Here is a 17,931-nt window from a genome sequence, read left to right on the forward strand (position 1 = left end):
AGCAACTGCAGCACATTAGGGAACGCCCCCTGTCAGCTGATTGGCAGGTGAACCCAGGACGCCTACATGTCACCATAGAAACCAACGTCAACAGTGAGGGGAAGTTTTCATCTGCAGCTGGCTGTGATCAGCAGAGAATACAGCAGGTAAATGAAAACACTTTGTCTGTCTGTGTCCTAACTTTTTAGATCTAAGAAGAAAACTAAAAAGATTTATTAACTTAGAAAAACATAGGCATCATAACTTTTTTCTTCTTAATATAATAAAAAACATGTTTTCTGAGTCTCTATCCTTCCATTTGTGGATTTATTTCTCTAACCCTTATTCATCTTATTACATAAAAATAGAAAGTATTAAGGCACAGAGGCAGTAGCAAGGGTGGAAAGTAGCTCCACTTAAAAGTATTTAGATGTTTTATTGTCTTATTGAGTTTATATTCCAATCATGGTCAATATAATCAGCGTTTTTTGACAAAATTGATCACAAAACACCTTTAATGTCAAAGTGAAAACAAATTTCTACAAATTAATGTAAATTTAATAAAAATATGTAATGTAAAAGAAGTGACTGCATAAATATTCAACCCCTTCAAGCCAGTATTTAGTAGATGCACCTCTGGCTGCAATCACACCATTAAATCTTTGTGGATAGGTCTCAACCAGGCTTGCACATTTGTACTCTGCAGTTGTACTCTAGTCTTCTTTGCAAAACTGCTCAAGCTCTGTCAGATTGCACAGGGATCGGGAATGAACATCCCTTTTCAAGTCCAGCTACAAATTCTCTATTGGACTGAGGTCTGGGCTTTGACTCAGCCACTCCAGAACATTCTCCTTCTAGTCTTTAAACTATTTCTGTGCTGCTTTCGCAGTATGCTTCGGGTCATTTTCTTACTGGAAAATAAATCTTCCAAGCTGAAGTTCTCTTGCAGACCAAATACAATCGTCCTCTTTATATTTTTTCGCCACATTCATTTTACCCTCTACCTTCACAAACCTTCCAGGGCTGGCTGCCTAGAAGCACCTCCACGTTCATCTCTGCTGGTGAAGCTTGTAACTCCTTAAGAGTAGTCATAGGTGTTTTGGTGGCCTCTCTCACTAGTCTCCTTCTTGGACGCTCACTCAGTTTGTGAGGACATCCTGATCTAGGCAGATTTATACATGTGACGTATCCCTTCCATTTCTTGATGATGGATTTAACTGAACTCTAGGGGATGTTCAGCACTTTGGAAAAGTTTTTGTATCCATCCCCTGACTGATACTTTTCAATAACCTTTACTGTGAGTTGCTTGGAGTGTTCTTTTGTCCTCATGGTGCAATGGTAGCAGGAATACTGATTAACCAGTTTTAATTAAAAAAAAAGACAAATAATATTGACTATGAATGATGTAAAGGGTAAAACATCCAAGGGCCCGAATACTTTTTATAGGCACTGTAAATGCTGTAGTTTAATTTACTTACAGAGACATTTCAGGGTGTTTTTGAGGGGTTCAAACTCAGTAGGAGACTGGGATCTTGCTCAGGTGACTGTTTGGACTCATTTTAATCATCTAAATAATTTTGATATACTTCAGATTTGTGTCTTTGCCTGATGGTAAAACCACCTATGCACAGATATGACGTCCAGACAGACGGAGGCCTCTGAAGCTGCACAGGTTCCTCTGTTTCTGGGCAAACAAAGATGCAACATAACTTTTATTGTGGAGAGCTCAGAGGACATGAGAGCTGTTCTGGCGTCAGTGAAACGGCTGCTGATCCAGACGCTGCTGGCGAAGGCGTCATTCAGAGACTCTCTGTTCAACATCATCACTTATTCAGGAGAGGTGAGGTAGATCATCCCTCTTGTGTTGTATTGATGATATGATTTTATGATAATAGCTGATAAGTCACAGTTCACGTCACTGCCTCTTTACATGGGCTATTTTCTCTTTCACAGCTGACGTGTTGGTCCCACCACATGCTCCCCTGTGCTCCCAACACCGTGTACTTGGCTCTGTCCTGGATTCACTCCATCACCTGCAGACCAGGTAGGGACCTGTTAGCAGCCCTGAGCGTTGCCTTCACTGACCCCTCTTGTCATGCTGTCCACCTCCTCTGCACGGAGCTTCCTGATCAACCTGAGGCTGTGCTGAGAGCCCTGCCTGCCCTGGCAGCTGGGGGGTCTGTGAACATCTTCTACCTGCAGAATTCAAGTGCTCAGCTGGACAGGAACACTCAGAACTACCTGCAGTGTTTGACACAGACCACCAGAGGGAGCTGTTATGTGATTCCAGTTGGTTTGAATGGGGAGATGAAGAAGGTAGGCAGTATTAATATCTATATGTGGTGTATTCACAAGATTTAGATTAGTGTTTAACCTTTAAACTACCATCACTTGAGACACATTCACTGCACTCAGATGATCCCCATTTCCCTAAATGTGAGACTACAAACACCAATTGGCTGGAACCCTGTTTAATTATTTTACATTGCGAGTTTTTTTTTTTTTTTATCTTATTAACAGTACTTTGAAGAAATCTGTTTTCATATTCACACTAAAAAGTTTGTTTCGTATTTTTTTGCACCCTGTCTGAATGGAAACATCTGCTTGAAACATAGCCTTTACATCGTCATCTTCATTTGTGTGTTTCTGTTTATTTTCAGGCCATTCCTCTGTGTGTGGTGGAAAATAACTCATCAGCGGCAACAGATTCTCCAGTGAAGTGTTTCTGTCCGACCTCATCCGTCTTTATCCCACAGAACACGCCATCAGCTCTACTCAGGTTGGTTTCCAGCGCTTCACTGTTTTCTTGTTATATTTCATTTTTGCCATCTTTTTTCCTCAGTAGAGCAGAACGTGAATAGGTGTGAACTCTAGGAGGAGGAATTGTGATATTATTTGTGGACTATGGGAATTAAATGTGTTTTTTTTTCGTGGTACCCAGGTGCAGTCTGGGTAACTCTCTCCACCCAGGCACCTCTTGTGTGCTGTCCTGTGAATCCCTGAGCAGTCCAGAGTTTTTCCCAGGATGCCGAGTGCTGGCGAGGAAGGAGGTGGATGGCCTTTATTACCTGGGCACTGTGATACAACAGGTACAGGTAAAAGACGGTTTTTCATTCTGATATGTCTGATAGCCTAAGAAAATTTTCAGATAGAAGTTTTGAATGCATTTCTTTCTATATCAAATGATACTGAATCCTCATTAAACTGGATTCAGGACAAGCTGTTCCCTTTATGGGTTTTAAAAAAAAATCACTGAGTTACCTCAGAATGGTTTGACTTTGGGTATGATGACTTCATTTAAGAGCATCCAGATGACCTCTGCTCCTTATCTTTAGTTGTCAGTCTAAATTTGACTACTTTTACAACAAAACCTGATGAAAAGGAAAAATATATCCAAGAGCTATCTTATAGAGCAGGGATGTGCGCCTTGGTTACCAAGAGCGCCACATTAATTTTAACTCCAATTCCAAAGGGCCAAATTGTTACAGATTGTTGGATATTCTCAATTTTTAAACCCTGTGATTACTAATAATTTAATGAATAATTTAATGATCATTTATTATCAAACATGTTATGTTTTTGATGTCCAGTGCAAACAGAAATAGTTAATGAGAAACACAGAATTAAATCAATTTCAAGCTGATTTTTGAATGCAGTGAACGAGGTAGTTACTTGCTATTTTACTTGCATCTGTGCATTTATTTTTTATATGTTTGCATGCATTTATTGATAAATATATAAAGTTTAAAGAAACACTTGGAGACATTAAAATCTTTTAAAAAGAAATAAAGTAATAAAATCAAAAAACTTAATCAAAGAAATAGAATTTTTAAAAATAAAGACAAACAAAACATAGATAAAAGATAAAGATTAAAATTTAAATAAAACAAATGAAATTTAACTAAAAGTAAAGATATAAATTAAATGAAGATGTTAACAAATTAATATCTATTTCTAAACAAATAAAAACTAGAATTAATCATATTGCAATACATTAAGATAAGTAAAAGCCAAAATAAATAAATGAAATAGAAACAATTGAATACATTTTTTTGAATAAAATAAATCTAAAATAAGTTTCAAACATTTGATCAAATCAAAAACTAAATCAAAGAATTATTCAGTAGTTAAAAAAATATAAAGAAATGTTTCTGTTTTCATGGCTGTTTTTGACCCCTTTTTTCCTTAAAGTTTATAATTTATTAGTTTTTGAAATTAACTTGGGAGCCACATTCAGTGAGGTGGAGGGTCGTCAGTTGCCAACCCCTTATATAGACTCTCATTATCTAAGTTTAAACCCTACCACTCTGATGTTAAGACTGTGTTATGTCTACTTCCTGTGTTTCAAACCTCAGGGCCGTGGAGGAGTTTGGCTCGTCGAGTTTGACCATCCAGGATGTGACAGTTTGGGAGTCGTCTCCTCCCAAAGGCAGCTGGTTTGCTCCCTCGACATGGTGAACCACACCAGAGCCCTTACACGATATCTGGTACCGGGGGATGCTGTCCTGTCGCCATGGGAACCTGATCTGAGAAGATACGGGCCAGGGAGAGTGATGGCTGCCACAGAGCGCAGAGATGGTTGTGGAGGTCTGGAAATAAAAATGTCATTGGTGTGAATAGTTGAAACTAGAAGGGATAGGCGAAATTCTAATATGTTTCATATGGGAAATTTTTATTATAACAGCATGAATGAATTTTATTCAAGAAATATTTTCTTAAATTTCCAGATTGGTTCTTTCTAAAACTTTTTTTTTCATTTTAAAACATTAGATAAATATTTTTTGTATCTCTCTTTAGTAAAACAACAACGAAAACAAAACTTCACACACACCTGAAGGTTTCAACTCTCTGTAAATCCCTCTTTTTGCTTCTGCAGTTGATGGCGTTTCAAGCCTCCGGGTGCTGATGTGGCACGGCTCTGTGTCTCTCGTTCCTCGCAGCCTTGTTTTGCCCATTTCAGCCCCACAACATGACAGAATAGTCAGAGAGCTCCAGATCCTCCAGACACCAGCTTCATGTCGATGCTGCGGCTGTTTTTGTGCTTGCAGCTTCTCATGCACGCCTCGGCTCCTCTGCAGCTCTTGGTGTCCGTCTGGGTCCTGCTGCAGGGAGAACAGGTTTCAGCACAGGTGTGGGTCCAGCTTTGGAAGAACTGATGGATTTGAGAGAGCAGAGCAGGATAGAAAAGAAAACCACAGTGGGATAGATGTGATGAACAGCGAGCTTGATCTACCCTCCACTGCTTCCTCTTTGTCTCAGTCTGAGGATGAGAGTAGGAAAGTGAAGCTGAGGAGCAAAGAGCAGCGTCCTCCATGGAGGTACTGGAGAAGAACTGGAGCAGAGCCACAACACAGGCAGCCGGGTAGGAAACACTCTGACTAAAACTGACAATATTACTACTTTAATCAGGAGAGACTAATACAAGTTTAACAATGGTTTATTTTACAAGTTTGGAAATGTTGTGAAATGTCTCTGGCGTATAGACTCCATCATGATGTCTTTATGAATTTGAAGGGGTAGTGAGGTAGACAGCAGGATAGGATACCAGTGGTGGACTTATTTTACATCACTGCGGCTTCCGGGGGATGCTTAGCCAAAGTGTGCTTAAAAGAGCAATACAGTATGCAATTAATCCATCCATCCATTTTCTATACCACTTATCCCGCTGGGGGTCACGGGGGGCTGGAGCCTATCCCAGCTGTCATTGGGAGAGAGGCGGGGTACACCCTAGACTGGTCGCCAGTCATATGCAATCAATGGATTTTTAAAAATGAATACACAACTAATGGACCATATTTACATTAGGATTAATGCATTAATGCTGACAATCCTATTGAAAACCAATCTCTCCCAATGTGAAGGTTTCCTGACATATCTTTAGGTATAGTTCTGCTGACCATGTCTTTTTTAAAACAGACAGTATTCAGGCCCTGTCCCAGGCTGATCTTAACCACAGTGGTGTTCATCATATGATAAGTGACAGAGAAAACATTTAAATGCATCTTTGTATTTTTCTTCAGGGGGTTCAGCCGTGCCAAAGAGGACATCACAGCCTGTGAGCTTCAGCTTCCCTGTCCCTCAGATCAGCGCCTCGCCCAATCACAGCTCTCTGTTTCAGTCACTTCCTGGTACTAAAGGAAAAAGAGCAAACATCAGAGATGTTTTTGGAACGACCAGCTTTAAACCTCGACCTCCTGCAGGACGGAGGCCGTTCTCTGCCAACAATGCTCAGACTGTTTACACCTAACGTGTCATAAAAAACAAATACAACACTGTGGTATTACACTGGAGAGATGGTAAAAACAAACAAGAGTTTAATAAAAATACTGAACTCATACACTGATGTGGCGTTAGTGCAGGCAAAGATTAAGTGCATGACAAAACAACAAGATCTACACGATAAAATCCTCAAGTATGAGGAATAAAATATGGCTTCTCAAATTTCAACAAATAGCATTATTTGATAGAATAAATTGTAGACACTTGAAGCAGAAATAAAAACAGGCAGTAAACACATGAAAAAGTAAGCTTTGGTTGGTTTAGTTAAAAAAGGTGACTTTCTGAGTCAGGGGAGTCATCAGAGATTAAAGGTGAGGTTGATGCTCTCTCCTGGTTTCACAGTGACCAGCTGAGTCTGCTGCTGGGAATCCTGCGTGCTGGCAGTGATGGCGTATGTCCCCGGAGACACCTCGATGTAGAAATCCTCATCTGCTGCAGACACAGGGGCCTGAGGACGACAAATGTTAGATTTTAAAAGATGTTTTTGATTTTTGGCTGGCCCTGATTAGTCGTTAAAACCAAGGAAATAATAGAAGAAGAAATTGGAGCATTGCGATTGGCTGGCAGGCTAACAGGAAGTCGTCGTCTTTTACTTCTCATGCCAAAATGAGGACTTATATAAACAAGGCTATGTTTTCCTGTGAGAAAAATTGATTAGTCATATCATCATTGATTTAGCAATGTGAATTTGTAGTATAAAAGCTCTGAATACACACCACACTTTACACCTGAAATGAAAATGTTCTGGAAGAGATAGAAATGCCAGGAACCTTCTGCAGATTGGCCAAAAAGTACTCTTTACATCACAGTTTACTTTGTAGAGATCTGTTTTATGGTTCCTGAAATATTGCATGCACTGCTGCTTGGGATTGTTGGTGATCTAGCGGGGTTCAGAGGGTTCTCCTACTGTTGTGTAGAAACCTTGTGCAACTACTGCTTCTTTAAAATTGTATTTTGCAACCTAAGGATAAACAACCTTCTTTGTTTACATGTGAAAGCTTCACATATATTACTTTTAGTTGTGATCGGCACAAGGGTCTGAAGGGCAAATAACAGTTTAGGACAGTGGCAGCTACCATGGAGCACTACATGAAGCTGTGGTGTCGGGCATTTTATTCTTCATCTCTTCAACAGCACGCATTTGCATCACCTGAAAAACTGCAGAAAAACTGAGATATTACTTTGAACTGTAGGTTTTGGCATTTTAGACTCTTAATCGCCACCCAGGAGACAAGAAAATATGAAGAGTCCCAGCCAGAACTTCACTTCAGTGTGCCACTGTGACGATTCCTTCTCCTAACAGCCTCCAGGATGAAAGTCTACAAATGTTCAGCTAGTTTTATGAATTTTAAAAGCGTCGGGATCAATAATGCAGCTGTTTGGGAAATGAAGGGAAAGAAATTCATCTTTAAAGCACAGGTGAGCGCTAATTAGCCAATATTAGCTAGTTTCTATAACTTAATGATCATAAAAGGATCACTTACCTTTCTGTGAGGGGCCTTTACATTTTTTCTGGTAGACACTGCAGGTTTTGTTGATCCAGCTTGCCGTGCATGGAATCGGCACACGTGGCTCCTCTCAGTGTCAGTGGGAATGGTGCAACATCCAGACCCATAAAACTTCTGCAGCACAGACAACATTCACATTTTAGTCCAGACGAGCCACTAGGTCATGTGGGTGAAGGTGAATCATCACTGACCTTGCACTGATAGGTCGTCTGCACCATGAGCTCTGCAATGTTTGCAAAGACATCATTGATCTCTGTGTGGGAGCTCTGAAAGAAGCAATTGACAGCAGATATGACAATAAACTCATGACTGCTATTCCTACTCTGATGATGGAGCTGATAAATGTAAACCATGCAGGTACCTTGGCTGGTATTTGTGCTTCCTCCTCTGAGGTGGTAGAGGTCTGAGAAGCTCTGGTGCTTGTCCAGTCCATGCTGCGCCTGGAGGCCCTTTCCAGCACCTCCAGGCCCAGACTGGCAGAGCGCCGCAGAGAGGACTCCAGCCAGGCCTGGCTCGCCATGAACGAGTCAAACTAAACTCAGGTGAGCTTCACCTGAAAGGAGGAAAGGACAGAGAGAACAGTGGCATTATCCCTTACTATGTAGTAACACTAGAAGAGTAGGGTTTAATATACTTATGTTTAGTCTTCATTATTTGACACTCAAATAAAATGTTTTAGATAAAAAGTAATGTTTTTCTTTCTTTCCAAATATCTTGACTTATTTTTTGTTATCTTTGTATTTCAATACTGGTTTCCCCTTAATAAGGAATTTATTTCTTGAGATCTTGAGCAAAATACTGAACCTGTTATCAAGGTAAAACCAGCGTTGTTCTCCAAAAAAAACCCCAAAAAACTGTATAATAGTCAAGATCTTGAGACTTTAACTGATGTTCACTTCTAATGATGTAAAAAATCTAAGTAATAATAAAACAAATGAGTGCATATCCTTAAAGTTTTATAGATTTTAAATAAAAAAAACTATAAATTTAAATTTCAAGAATATTTTCATAATCTTTTCAAGACAAATACCAAAACCCCATTGGCCCAATCTTACATGACAAAACTTTATTTTCTGCTCTTGGAGAAAATTACACAATTGTTTAAAATAGGCTATCTGAAAATTAATCCTGAAATGGGCTTCAATAAATAAAATGTACACATTTAATATTTGATTTAAATACACTAATGTTCAGTTCTGATGCTGGCTTCTAGGGCCGAAAATTTATGAAAATAATCTAATTGTGATTTTTCCCTCATCATTGGGATTGGACGTGATATTTGTGATGTGATAAGTTCTTCATGTTATGTATTTTTAACAAGCACAAAAAAACAAACCTTTCGATATTTAATAACCAACACAATAAGCTGAACTAGGGCTGAACAAATTAGAAGAAATATCTGTGATTATTTCTATTTAAATTGCAAATTAGATATGAATTCTTTTATTGTAGAGAAGGATCAATTTTATGCTGTTCTCATTTTGATTAAAAATTGTGCAAAAATAAGGAAAGCAGGATTATTTGTGAACTGCTCCAAACAAAAAAATACACTTGAATGATTGCATAATGTGGCATACAATCGCTCCTGCCAAAATCAGTTTAAACTAGTATTTTGACAAATATTACAGGTTAAAGAAATATTGCACCTACTGCTATTTTAAAATTGCAGCAGGCTTAATTGTGATTTAATATACATTTCTATTAATTACCCTGCCCTACTTTTGAATAAATACAAATAATTATATTAAAAAAATAACAGTATTCATGAAATATTAATATACATCTCCTTGGGCAAAACCCAGTTTCCTAAAAACTTGGGACATTTTGTCAAATGTTAAGAAAAGCACAATGTGATGAATTGCAACAAGAAAATGGGTTTATAAATTACTCTAACAGCGTGCTACACACACAAAAGTATTTGATGATCAGAGACTCAGACTACAGGTGGTAATTAAACTGATCAGGATCAAGATATGACCACAGTAAGTCCACAACTTCACATTAATATTACTGCGAGCGTATTGGACAGAGCGCATGCGTGAGGATTACCCCACCAAACACGAGCAGATGGTTTTCACTTTTAAACTGCTACCTAGTATTTAGTTTAACCGTTACCTTCACGTGCTCACAGTGAGCACAAAATCATTCCAATCATGCACGTTACGTTCTCACACCTCGTCATAACTTCCCTGAGCTCTTCGGTGTCAACAGTCCTGGCGAGCAGATTAGTTAATTGTTTACCTGTTGAACATACGGACAGCAGGGCGATTCAGCGAGCAGAACAAGCATCAGTTCAAGCTCCCAGGACCAACAGCGCCTATGTTACAGGCTGAAAGTAGTACTCATATCTCCCTCGTTTAGCTCGCCAAGTTCAGCTACATCACAGCCGTGGTAACGCTGTTTTCAAACGACGAGACAGGAAATCCTTCACGATAAACCCCGCCCCTTAGAAGTGCTCCAACACTTGAATGACATCACGTGTATTTTTCCTCTAACAAACTTAAATATCTAATTTCTATCCCTCACCTTTCTCAGTTTAAAGTTCAATTCAGAGAAAAATCTCACTCCCCTTTAGTAATTCATATTTTTCCACGTTGTGAGCAATTCCTAAGTCCACTGGTGCTCATTATCTGGTATAAACTTGTATGAAGGAAAAAGGCAGTTATTTAATTAGATTATATTTGTCCTTCCCTTTCTAATACTTCAGTCTAGAGTTTGTCTTCATTCTAATCTTTTGAAAAAGTAGTGAAAACTTAGCCCACAAAACAGCACCATGCTTTTTTCCACAATTCCCCCCTTAAAATTTGCACAATACTTTGACAATACATTGATTTGCTCAGTATAATTTTAATGGTAATGTAAAGCAGCCTATGTTAACAAGGAGAAAGGGGTGTAACAATCTATGCTTACATTTTTAAAGATTTAAGTTTCCAGCCTAAAAATTCCCTTTTTCATCATAACTTTTTCAGTGTTTAAACGATGCAGCCTCAACAAGACCTGCAAGACTTACACGGCATGTCCTTAATTTACAAGGTTGCAGCTTTAAAACTGACAAGGTAATTTGATCAATTGCTTTTTGTAGTTTTAGTATACTTTGCACATGTATGTGATATGCAGTGGTGGCATTTCCCTTTAAAGTGTAGCCCAACATTTAACTCTAAATTCAAAGCAATCAACATGACAGACAAGGTTTCCATTTATACATTTTATTTTTGCAAAAACAAACTGACAAGAGCATTATGCCATCAGCACACAGGCTCCTCCCACTGCCTTGATCTTCTCCTCGGCCCTTCGGCTGAAGAATTTGGCCTTGACGATCACGGGCTGCTTGGGCAGCTTGCCTTTGCCCAGGACTTTGTAGTAACCCTGAAAAATAAAGAAATGCTTTCAGTGAAAAAAAAAAAAAAAAAGAAATCATGCAATGAACATCCAACAACTCTGGGCGTCAATCTCAACTTGAATTTAAACTAGAAAATTCTACCTGTTAAACCTATCCAATGCCCTATTTGTGCAGGATAAGGATTACCTAGGGACGTCTGGTAATTTGTTAATAAACCCCCTGATGTCAGTGGTTAGTGTGCTGCATTTGCACAGGATAAGTGAAGTCTGCAATGTACTCTGAAGGAAAATGTGCTGCATGGCTGCTGCAATGAAAATACACAATTTAAATATATATAAACATAAAATGCAATGTTGTGCACATCACATTCTGCAAATGATATTTAATTCATGTGTCTTAACATACCGTTAACCTCGCTGAAATATGAACCTCTTGTTACTTTTAACAATTTCTCTGAAGCTGACGTTATGAATATTATTCTGAGCTTTATTTTGGATCGTTACACATCCACAACAACCCTCCTTCACAGCATGTTAAATCACAGCAAAGCCCAATTTGACCTTTAAGTGTCAAAAACTTGGATAACAATGTCCTGCAAAGCCTCTTATTTTTTTCAATCAGAAAAAGGAGCAGGAAAAACAAACGACCTAAATTACAGAGATATCTATTTGCACAGGATTAGAATCACCCATGGACCTGTTTCTGCTGAAATATTGTCCGTAATCTGCCCTGGATATTTACACTGCAAATTACAAATATGGTCGAATCACAGTGGATTTAAAATGCAGGCGTCCCATAAGATCACAAATTACCAGAGGACCCTAGTTATTACTAGTCCAGTGCAAACGGGGTGTGAGACTGAAAAGTGACGCTCAAGTGAACCAACATTAACAGGTCTCCATGATCCCATTCACCAGATAAACAGACATTACAAATAGTTATTGCAGAGTGAGATATTAAGACAGTTCTGCCTCTTTCAAGGCAAAACACTAAGCATACTGGGATTCACATGGCCTGGATTATGAGGATTGGTTGTAAAAAAATAATTTTACTGTGCTAAAATGAAAAACTTCAGGCAGAGGAGATGGCAATGACAACAGGTATCCAGGGTGGAAAGCCAAAATAAACAGTCTTTGCTTAGTTCATAGACAATACAAATGACATTTTACCATTAAAAACAGAAATGTCTTAATAAAGAGCTCATATTAGAATATTGGCTGCCACAGGGTCCAAAACAATACAAGTAATGCATCTCTGAAATGGAGGTGTGTGTTAGGTGTCATATAAATTGCTTTATTTAGATGGCCCTGTAAACATGCAACCTAATTTGATGTGACCTTAAGCAAAATTATCTTTTTGGATGGTTTGAGTATGCAACCTTATGTTTTCTCCATAGATTTAATCATTAATAAAAACGTAAGGCGAGAATAGTATTGCTCTTTTAAAAACATATCATTTTATTTTCTTTACTTGGCAGAAAAACCTCTGGGTTGTTGTTTCTGGTTGTTGAGTAATTTAAGCTTTTTTCAACTATTAAAATCCATTCAAAGCAAAGACTTCCAGCAGTTTGCAAACATAAAAGTGCCACTAATAAAAAGGGTAATACTAATAAAAAGAGCTTTTAGGGTAATTTCCAGGCTGCTGACAAACTTTGGTCAGCCAACAAATTAACACCCAAGACATCCAGGAAGCTCACCTCTCTCCAACTGTACACTGCAGTAGTAATGGGATTAGGAAAACAAATTTGTTGACAGTGAAAATGTTGACGTATACTTACAGCGCGCACAGCATCAATGATGGGGGCGGGTCCCTCTGGTTTCTTGCTGTAGTTGAGCCTGGTCTGCTCGCTCACCAGCGTCCACAGCTTGTCCAGGTTGATGGTGGGGCAGTGGGCTGTGTTCCTCTTCAGGTGGTAATGTCTCATACCCACCTTACCAAAGTACCCAGGATGGCTGGAGAGGGACAGAAGACAGGTTAACTGCTGAACATCCACAGAGAAATTTAACAATGACAACCACTGATATTTTTTCCTCTAAGGACTTTACATGTAGATCTACACAGACTTGACAAAAAGGTAAACAAGAGTAGCTCAATTTCCACTGAGCTCAATCTCAATGCCAACTTTTTATGCAAAAAGGAGATAATTATTTGAAGGCCAAACAAAACATTATGTGACCTCAGTGCCATAGTACCACCATATAAAAGCGTACTAGTCTGTAACTGCCCATGTGGCTGACTGGCCCACAAAGAGCCAGTCGGTGAATAGGACCAGTCTTTACTCTAAGAGGACTCTAGCACACCAAGACAATGAATTGTGTCAAGATGAGACTCTAGTCTCTACATTACTGAGCAGAAAAACTGACAAAATACACTACTTAAACCACACTATGGGGACGGCTACAGATATGCAAAACACACTACATACATTCATTATTCCATATACACCACTTAGGTTTGCTCCTTTATGGTTGAAATCATGATTATAAAATAATTACTCATTGGTCTTACAAAGACTATAGCAGGTGCATTAGCAAAAAATTACAATTCTTCGCATTCTTACAGGTAGAAATATGAAAAGTAAGCACTAGATTAAAAATGTAATGGTATAACAATAAATGCAAATAAAGTAACTGGTGGTGGTGGTATATCTGTGAACAAAATATAACACTGAAACATTTACCACACTTGAAAAAAATCTATGGAACAAAACTGGAGCAAGCAATAAAGAAATTGTTTTCTCTGTTTAATCTCAGTTATCTTGTTTTCATGATCAGCAGAAACCAAACTGTGCTTGAAATTGAAGACTGGTCATCTTTTTAATGCTAGTACCACTCTGAGGATGATTTTCATGACTAGAATCCTGTTACACAACGTCAAACTTATTTTAACATTTATTAACACAACACAGCACGGTTGCTCTCATGTAATTTGCATCTGTACATGGAGACATGCTGACCAGCCAGTTCCACTCCTTCACGCAAACTTGGTCAATAAGTCCTATTCAATATGTAGACTCAGCTTACAGTATTTATGAGTAGACGGGAGTTCAAGATGTGCACAGATTTCTCCTGTTTGATAACCATTGTGTTGTTACAACTTTTGTTAATGTGGTCACAGCAGATGCCACACTTGTGCTTATGCCTCCTGCTGTATTGATGAAGACCTGAATAGACTACAGAGATTACTGCTACTCTGTAAAACTCTCTAATGACACGGATGGCCAACACCAGCAATTTTGGACGAGATCCAATATGGGTTGGTGGTAGGGATCCACAATATTGGCTTGATATCGTATCCACAAATATAGGCATAAAAAGTTAAATATTGGAATTGACAGATATGAAAAAATTCACATTTTGGCCAAAGACAAGTAAAAAAAAATGTGTACCATCAGGTATAGGTGGTTTCCTATGACACTACACACTCAACAAATGTGTAGCGTTTGTGTTTGTATACTGTATCAGCTTAAATGAATTTGGAAACATCTGCAAATCTGAGATTGGCAAAAATCCATTCTCATACATCCCTAGTTGCTGGCACACCTTTGAAGACCCAACAGTCATGGCAGAGACAACAATTCTTACATGGAACAGCTGCATCATCCACCAACATCACCCTTTCTACTATCAACATGACTAGAACAGTTTAATTGAATCTAAGAGGAGATCTACTTGAACTGCTATAACTAAAGTTTTCATTGTCGTGCTAGCTGCTAAAGCTAATATTGCACTGATCGTTTTCTACCAGTCTTTGCTGTTACTGCTAATTCCACATATAAAGACCCCTAACATTGACCTGCTGAAACTGTGTACATGATGCAGTTCTCCCATGCATACCCAACCACTTTAGTCTAAAAACGTAATGTCAGCCAGTTCACAAGCAGACAAGAATTACCTAAATGCATTACCAGAATCCCATCATGCCCAGCAGTACTTACTATTTGTCAAAGTTGATTCTGTGGTGATGCATACCACCAGCATTACCACGACCTCCAGGATGCTTTCTGTGTTTGCCTGTGGAGAAGACAAGCCACCATGAGTTATTAATCACCAAGATACAGCAGCAGAATAGCACAAACCTACTGACTACACCTCTGTTAATAACAGGTAACAAAACTCACCAACGCGACCATGTCCGTGGCTGACGTGTCCTCGGAGCTTCCTGGTCTTGGTCTTCTTGGTAGGCTGTCAAGAAAGTCAGTTATAATTATTCTTCAGCTTTATCATTCATAGTACTATCATTGAAGGAGTTAGCAGCCTTGCTAATAAGTCCAGACGACCTCTTAACTACAACATACTAACAGCTGTCAGGTTGTGATGCATATCTGCAATGATTTTAAACAGAACCCGATATAAATCGGTTGATTTATTCTTTAAAGACACTACCATATACCCAACACTTCCACGTAGTAGTGACTGACTGCATTCATGCTGTCTGGCATCTTCAGAAGCTAATGCTAACTCAAACATACCGGCAGATTCACGTAAACTGAACCACGAACGAACAACAGTAAACGTCCTTCACATGCAGTGACACATTACCGAACACCGTCATACATATGAAGACAACTAATGGCTTATGAACGCGGTTTAAACAAAGTGGTTAGAACCCATACAGTGTTAGGTGTCTACCGTTTTAGCCACGGGCCCAGGAGAGCCGAGCTATCACACATTAAACCGCTAACAAACACCGATAATCAGCGTAAATCAAAGTAAAAACGATCGGTATTCTACTATTGGAGATGGGTGAAAAGTAAGTCACAGTCGGATGGTTATTTGCTGTTCAGCAGAATAAGGATGGGCATAGATTTAACCCAAATTCAAAGCACAGGGATACATGACAGAACCTACCATCTTGGAGGCTAGTTGAAAGAGGAACGGGATTTGGAAACCACGCGGTTTTGTGCGAGATTTGCCCTCAGCATCAGTGGGCTAGGAAAATTATAGCGACACTCAGCGGTGGATTACGGGCATGGGCGAGTTTAAGCGATTTCTTCACTTTATGAGGTAAAATGCAAGGAAATATGATGACAGTGTCCGAGTGCATAGCTATGTATATGGCTAAATAACGATCTTTTATCATTTATGTGTTTCTGTACTATGAATCCTGGGAGGTTGAGTTTTAAACTCGTTGGCCACTGGAAGATGCTTGGCTTGACTATAGTATAAGTTTGAATGGATTTTCAGGGTGTTTTATTTAGAAATCCGGAGCCCTTCATCTCTTTAAAATATCATGTTTATATACCAATTCAAAGATCTCATTAATACAAATGTCCTTTTACATTTTGAAAATTTAGTTTTAGAAAAAAAAATAAGTTTGATATTTTCCCTCTATAAAAAAACTGTAAATCAACATTCATTTACATATTTACTTATTGATTTATTAACTTAGGCTTCCATAATCAGTCACTGGACTGATTTGCAGCTAGAGCTGTTTTGAGTATAGGTGTGGGACGAATTTATTTCGTGATAAGAAAGTCAGTGTAATGAGATAAAAAGTCAGCATTATGAGATAAAGGGTCATTATTGTGATAAAATGTTAGAATTAGGAGATTAAAAATACAATATTATGAGATAAGAAGTTATAATTATGAGATATATAGTCAAAATGTTAACAAGAGTAAGAATAATGAGATATTTATTATTATGGGATAAGAAGTCAGAATTTGGAGATAAAAATTAGTTGTGATTTTGAAGTAAAAAAAGTGGACATTATGGGATATAAAGTCAAGAGTAAGAGAGTTAATCATAACCATGAGATAAACAATCAAATTTATGGTATACACTGTTGATTTATCATAATGTGGACTGTTTATGCAATAATTTTGACTTACATGCACATTATTTTGAGTTTTAATACTTCCGCCAAAGAGGTTATGTGATCAGGTTTGTTCGTTTGTTTGTTCGATTGTCAGCAACATAACTCAAAAAGTCATGGACGGATTTTCATGAAATTATCAGTAAATGTCAGAAATGGCATAAGGGAGAAGGGGTTAGATTTTGGGACTGATCAGGATCGCCCTCTGGATCCAGGAATTTTTTAAATGGATTCTTTACTATTGGGAGATGGGGCTAATGGCAGAGGTCTGCACTGTTACCACTTTACACCAGGAGATGGTGAACATGAGTAACTTCAATCCTAGCAGCATTTAGGTTGTGTTTCTATTCAAAGTTTGGGAGTTTATAGAGTTTGAAAGACACACACCCAGTCGAGGAGATGAGTCGGAGCATAACAGAGAGAAAGACAGCAAATTGTAGTGAGAATACTCACAATGCTGGGAGGAATAGAGGAATATTCACCCTCTGCCATGACTTTCAGTCGTCCGGTGAGACCATGGGTGAGACTGTCAGTGCATCTGTTGGCATGGGCAGGCAGCGCTTCTATCATGACAGCTCCATCTAGTGAAGCCAATGATTTGCCTCACCATGTTTCCTCCTTGCTGGGGAGGAAGTGATTAGTGAATTAGATTTAGGAAATGGTCTGGATCACTGTCCGGATCCAGGAACAATTTTAAAGGATTCTTCACTATTGGGAGATAGGGCTAATAGCGGAGGTCTGTGCTCTCTGAGTGCTTTTCTAGTTTATGTATATTTTTAATTCATAGTGTTTCTATCTTATAATTTTGATTCAAGATTTTATTTTTATTTTAATCATCTAAGTTTCTTTTTTTTTTTTTAAAGTTGCAGAAATGAGCTTCCATAACCGCACTCAGTTTAAAATTTAAAAGGCCTTATAAACTGATGTAATTCACTACCCATAATACACTGCACAACAATGGCAGCCTACGTGTGAATTTATTACTTAAATTTTCATAGTGAAGAAATC

General features: G+C 38.5%; 2 protein-coding genes and 1 non-coding gene across 3 annotated transcripts; all 3 read right to left on the reverse strand.

The window, feature by feature from the left end:
- Positions 1-6,271: 6,271 nt before the first annotated feature.
- Positions 6,272-10,194, reverse strand: akip1 (A kinase (PRKA) interacting protein 1). Its single transcript, XM_041794881.1, has 5 exons — positions 10,008-10,194; positions 8,128-8,319; positions 7,958-8,032; positions 7,743-7,880; positions 6,272-6,706 (listed from the first exon to the last, which is right to left on the reverse strand). The coding sequence occupies exons 2-5, from the start codon at positions 8,284-8,286 to the stop codon at positions 6,557-6,559; spliced, it is 522 nt and encodes a 173-aa protein (XP_041650815.1). The 5' UTR covers positions 8,287-8,319; positions 10,008-10,194; the 3' UTR covers positions 6,272-6,556.
- A 762-nt stretch (positions 10,195-10,956) lies between these two features.
- Positions 10,957-16,041, reverse strand: rpl27a (ribosomal protein L27a). Its single transcript, XM_041794662.1, has 5 exons — positions 15,957-16,041; positions 15,227-15,290; positions 15,044-15,119; positions 12,884-13,058; positions 10,957-11,132 (listed from the first exon to the last, which is right to left on the reverse strand). Exons 1-5 carry the CDS (start codon positions 15,957-15,959, stop codon positions 11,004-11,006), a joined length of 447 nt encoding a protein of 148 aa, XP_041650596.1. The 5' UTR covers positions 15,960-16,041; the 3' UTR covers positions 10,957-11,003.
- LOC121515833 lies at positions 13,319-13,447 on the reverse strand. The gene has a single exon (XR_005992421.1). It is a non-coding gene; the product is annotated as a small nucleolar RNA SNORA3/SNORA45 family (small nucleolar RNA).
- Positions 16,042-17,931: the final 1,890 nt, after the last annotated feature.

The sequence above is a fragment of the Cheilinus undulatus genome, linkage group 9, assembly GCF_018320785.1.
Source record: "Cheilinus undulatus linkage group 9, ASM1832078v1, whole genome shotgun sequence".
NCBI classification, from domain to species: domain Eukaryota; kingdom Metazoa; phylum Chordata; class Actinopteri; order Labriformes; family Labridae; genus Cheilinus; species Cheilinus undulatus.